At 36.8% G+C, this 5,512-nt stretch overlaps 1 protein-coding gene across 1 annotated transcript; it reads right to left on the bottom strand.

Annotated features, from left to right (window-relative positions):
- On the bottom strand, positions 1-5,121 carry LOC104222723 (phosphoglycerate mutase-like protein AT74H). The gene is made up of 2 exons (XM_009774002.2): positions 4,367-5,121; positions 1-650 (listed from the first exon to the last, which is right to left on the bottom strand). The coding sequence occupies exons 1-2, from the start codon at positions 4,920-4,922 to the stop codon at positions 235-237; spliced, it is 972 nt and encodes a 323-aa protein (XP_009772304.1). The 5' UTR covers positions 4,923-5,121; the 3' UTR covers positions 1-234.
- Positions 5,122-5,512: the final 391 nt, after the last annotated feature.

Genomic DNA, 5,512 nt, shown 5'->3' with positions numbered 1-5,512 from the left:
TGGGGTCAAAACAAACCACAGTTTGCTTTGCTCATGATATAAAAGAATGATTTACAATTGTTTCAAATTTACAATTAACTCTTTAGTTGACGTTACAGATAACGAATGCAAAAGATAAACAAACGCTTTCTGGCCCTAAAAGTGGACTAGCGCAATATAAAGTAGAAAGGATCTTACCAATCCATCTAGGCTATATAATATAATGTAAAGAATGAGAACAAAAGCAGCACTAAACTAGTCGGAGAAGTTTGATTTGACTTCGTCATAATCGTCATCATCTGAATTAGCTAGGTGGTCAAAGAAAGCATCAAGGTACCAAGGGCATTTGTCGTTCCATGAACTCCTGTTAGCATGAGCTCGCCATTTTTGGTCTGAAATCATTTCAGGTGAGAGTCCCCATTCTAGCATCTCTTCTTCAGTATGGTGGACTGCTAAACTGTATTCGCCACCAAGTCCTAATTGTATAACTCGAAATTCACAATTCCCTAAATTGTTTAGGTACTCAAATTGCTCAACCGTCCACTTGAACCACTTCATCAGAAAGACACGACTAGCTAGCCCATGGGATATAATCACAAGATTCAAATCGTCATTAGGGTCATGGTGGAGTCTGTTCATATCAATGTCCCTCCAAAGAGATTCAAGGAAACCTGAAAGAAAAAGCTTTCAACACGCAATTCACAAAAATACTACCAAAAGTTCATAGAATTAACACTTCAAACTGAAGAATTGCATCTCAATTGAGAAAGTTCTCGCTCCTTTTTTATTTTTCAAAAAATTAAGCACGGTGCACTGAGCAAGTTGCCACAGTCTGTTTCAGCATAATATGACGGTACAGTATTCTTTACACCAGTTCAGCACCATCATTAGCTGAGTCTATTTTATTTCGGGATCAAGGTATAAATTAGCTTTAGGCCAGATGATCCCTAATCCTTTAATTCAAATTTACTCCAGTAAGGCCAAAACAAGATCACAGATTGATTTCAACAAATAAGGATCTATTGCCAAACTTGGATTAGCAATTCAACTTGCTTGTACAATATGAAAATTAGTTCAGACACCAAATTATTGAATAAAATATCTTAAATGAAACACCAAATACAATAGCAAACAGATTGAAGAACCATCACATTCCTTATATATTAAAATAATAGACAATTTTTCATCAAATTAATTTTCACTAACCACCAAAAGGAACTGCATATGGTGCAGGATCCAAGGAATGTATTTGTGCACTCACAGTGTGTATAATATTGTATTTTATTCACTTCCAAAGGGATCAAAAATCTGTAAAGCTGTCTTGGCCATTTAGATTGTTTTGCCAAAATATGATAATAAGGTAGTCAAGCAACTAGAACATCTTATCCCTGGCCAGCAGTACCCTTCGAGTAAATCTAGTAGTATGAATACCAGAACTACCGAAAAACTGTAAATAGCGTGATATGTATAGTGCACAAATGCAAATATACACATATTTGAAAACAATTTGTACCGTAAGATATATGAGGACTGCAAAACAAAACAAGACGTGCAACTCCCTGCAATTTTTATGCTTCTTGGAAAAATTGATCATTCAGCTATAATCCTTTTCATCAAATACTGACCTCAAATTGAATATCTCAAAGCTGAAAAAACTTCTTATCATTGTGATATTGCATGAAACAGTCAGTTCTCTTCAATAGATATTTCAAGAGAGGTGAATGTCAAAGAAAGTGGACGAGCTGAGGGAGACGTTGAGTAACACAAGAAAAGGAGAACATTTGTTTAACCTTTTTAGGCAAGGAGAAAGCTCTGACCAGAATTTCATCTCAAGAAACAGCTTCACCCCCCCCCCCCCAACCAAATTTTAAAAAAAAAACAAAAAAAAAATGGAGAACTATAATTGGCCTGGGAAACCCTAAGAGTGTTTTCTTCTTCTTCCTTTTTTACCATGAACATGCAACTGTTCTTCAGCACCATTAAATGCATAATCTCATTTGAGTATAATTTTGAAGTAATTGAATTTCTGACACATGACATGAAATGTCTGACATTAGGTAAGAGTGTTATCCCATAAAAGCAAGTCCAGAACCACTTTATCACATAATGGAACAACAAAAAGTATTATGTTACTTGAAGACTATAATTTTTTATAAGTGAAGATTATATTATTTATATCGTAGTCTATTGTCTAAAAGGCATCAGAAAGGCGTAAGCAGTCCTGCTGTCATATTCTTAGTTAAGAATGAACAGGAATTCTTCGTATACCAAGCTCTCTTTCATCCTGGACAATATGCTGGAAGGACCAAATCTTATATATTCAGCTTTACATAAAAAAAAAAGGCAGGAAACATCTCGTAGACAACAGCACTTCTTCTGGGTAATAACATCTAGTGTGTTGGATGAAATTTGCCATCTAATGGCTGCATAAGAGTAGCATTGCTTTCAATCACAAAAAAACATTGACATAAACCAATATACAACTGTAAGACATGGAAAGGATAATTTTGGTCACCAACAGATATGATAACAACCAGGAGCTCCAATAATAATTGAGAATACTGTACAGGATAAGTTTCAGGTAATTCCTCCGAACAGTCAAAACATTGAAATGCAATAACAAGGAAGAATCAAACAGTAGAAAATCACAACCTGGCCATTTTTTCCCCACCTTACCCCTGATGGTTGTAAGCAGTGTCTTACGCTTACAACACTTTTCTTCTGCTTTTCTTTGTTTTATTATCAGGTTCAATATTATGCTGAACTACGTTCACGCACAATATAAGGAACATATTGCAATGTAAAATTACTATCAGGAATATGTTTAACATGGACATTATCTTAAGGGGTGGACATACTAGAACCTATACTGCCTCTTTGTGATCTCATAGCAATATATGCCCATGTTGGTGATAGACGTCAGTCATGGTTTAATAATCTTTGCTTTGGTGTAAAACTTAACTGGATAAGGTTACTCTAGGAAACGGCAGTTCTCCAGGAGATGGTGTCTAATCATTCCCAGATCAGCACAGCCATCACACGTCTGCCTTTGCTGCAGGTGGGGGAAAAAAGCCTATGAAAATTATAGTTCCACTTTTATGTCTAATCGTATACGCCACACGGAAGTGCAATGTTCCTAACTAATTTGAGAAAATCAGCTAAATATAATAAAAGCAGAGATCAAATTTTGGGCCATCAACAGGGGTATTCATTCTCAAGTTAACAAGCAAAATAAAAGATAACAAACTCTATTACACCAAATCTAACAGTACTATCCAACAATCAAGTATCCAATTTCTACTGTGTTTGACTACAACAATCAAGTATCCAATTTCTACTGTGTTTGACTACAACAACAAACATGAACAGACAGCCTCTGAGAGTCAGTCTTGAAGCTACCTCTGCTACTCCAATCTGCAGGACATTCACAGGAATCAGCATCTGAACCATAAAGAGTTTAAATCCACTGGGAAAAAGGAAGAAGGAGAACAAGAAGAGGAAATATGTCTGAAGCAAGAAGGAAAGAGAGAGGAGAGAAAAGGAGTAAGGAAAGAGAGAGAGATTCAGAGAAGAAGTATATCAGAGATAGAGAAGAACAGAGGGGAAGAAGAAGCATCGAGAAAAAGATGCTCTCAGATTTTCCAACTTTTCTCCACTATAGGTTCCCCATATTTATACATGAAGTGTATGGCTTGTCGGTGGACGTAAAGGGAAATGCATGAGCTGTTGTGTTACTTTCTGTGTCCCAATTCAACTTGCATTGCCTCTCACCACTCAAAACTTCTGAATTTGTTTTCTAGGTACATATTGGATTCAAAACAAAAAGAATTGCACCTGAACTTATCTATCTACTTAGTGTCTTAGAACCTAGCAAAAAAAGTCCCAAGGGTATGCAGTAATTCTTATATGAAGCCACTCCAAAATAAAATTAATCCATCACAGTTGAATCTAGATGAAGCTTAGTGACATTAATCTTGGTTCAAAACTTGACCAAATGTGTCTTAGCAACCAAAATACAATTTTGTCACAAATACAACAGAACATCATACACTAAAATAACTAATTGAGTTTTACTTTTGTGCCCCGACATTAGCATTGGCCAAACTCATTCTATTACCCGATCTTAGGGAGACGATTGTTCCTTTTTTTTAATCTGTGTTGAGGGACTTGCATGGATATGCAGGAAGGGGTGCTCCTAGGGGTGTGTGTGTGAATTGTGAGTGTTCCCGAGAAACATATCTTGACAAGTAAGTTATCATGTTAAGGTGACATGCAACCACAACTAACTGTTTATAGTGTCTATAATAAGCATAATTTGATAATTAACTTGCTAAAAAAAAACTTTGGCCGGAGGGGTAAATATAAACATCATGAAAAAGGATCTTACTGGAAACTCTGTCATAAACATCAGCAGCTGATTCTCCCTCAGGAAATCGATAAAAGAAGCGGCCAAATCTCTCGCGAGTCTCCTTAATGACTTTCATGCGCTCCGCCACTTGAAAATTCCCAAAATCTTGTTCTCGAATTCGGCATTCTTCCCTGACGCCAAGCACCCTCCGTCTCGAGAATGCCCTGCCCATCTCCCTTAGCGTGGAACGTGTTCGCATGTAAGGGGAAACGTAAAAGTAGACCTTCCAGTTATCGGACGTGCCATTATCAGAAATCACGTCAAAAATGCGGGACCCAGCTTCCTTGGCTTGACCAATTCCCTTGGGAGTTAACGGGATCCTATAATCGGGTGTGACGGTGTACATGGCGTCGTCCCTATTCCCTTCGCTCTCGCCGTGGCGCACCAAAATTATGCGCTTTGGTAGGCACTTGGGTATGGGCTTCTGCTGATTATTATTATTATTATTATGACTATCAAAATGGCAACAATGGCAGTAGGGTTGGTGATCAGGAATTTGGGCGTGGCCGTTGTCATCAACGGTACTATTTATCATTATTCTTTCTATTAGCTTTCAATATCGGGTGAGATTATGAGAAAATGCGGACATTAAGATAGGGTTTTGGGGAGGAAAAAATGGCGGATTCGATATGGATCACTGCCAAACTGATTGATTTTGAAAGTCCTTATTTGGGAAGGAGGTGACTTGGATTTCTTGGTTACTTGGAATATAGGGGTTGCTTTTACATTTTACATTTGACGTGTGATGCCATCTGATTTTGATTTTGTGCCCTACTTTTTTTCCCCTTAGTTAATACCCTAAAATCCCCAAAGATTTAAAAAAATTTAAAAAAAATTCCCTTAGATTATCACATTTTTATCAGTTTATTTAAATTATTCCGTATCTCCAAAACTCCATAAACTATATTGTCGCTCATATTAAACCCCTCTTATTGCTGACCTGACAAAACATGTATAGGTAGCTGAAAAAAACCATCAAAATGGTCCACCTAACATAAAATAATGGCTAATTAGCCTAACCTTCTTCAGAATTTTTTTTAATAAATATTCCCCTTATTTCAGTTATATCCATCTTTCTTCCTCATTTTTCACCATTCTTCCTTATTTTTTCATTTTTCTTCTTTG

This window comes from Nicotiana sylvestris, chromosome 10, assembly GCF_000393655.2.
Source record: "Nicotiana sylvestris chromosome 10, ASM39365v2, whole genome shotgun sequence".
Classification (NCBI taxonomy): domain Eukaryota; kingdom Viridiplantae; phylum Streptophyta; class Magnoliopsida; order Solanales; family Solanaceae; genus Nicotiana; species Nicotiana sylvestris.
The sequence above is the reverse complement of the archived record's forward strand: the minus strand, read 5'-3'. Positions and strand labels throughout refer to the sequence as shown.

Coding starts and splice junctions, on each gene's coding strand:
- LOC104222723 (XM_009774002.2), bottom strand. CDS start 4,922: ATGATAAATAGTACCGTTGATGACAACGGCCACGCCCAAATTCCTGAT. Junction 651..4,366: donor TGTTTATGACAGAGTTTCCA/GTAAGATCCTTT, acceptor TTTTTCTTTCAG/GTTTCCTTGAATCTCTTTGG.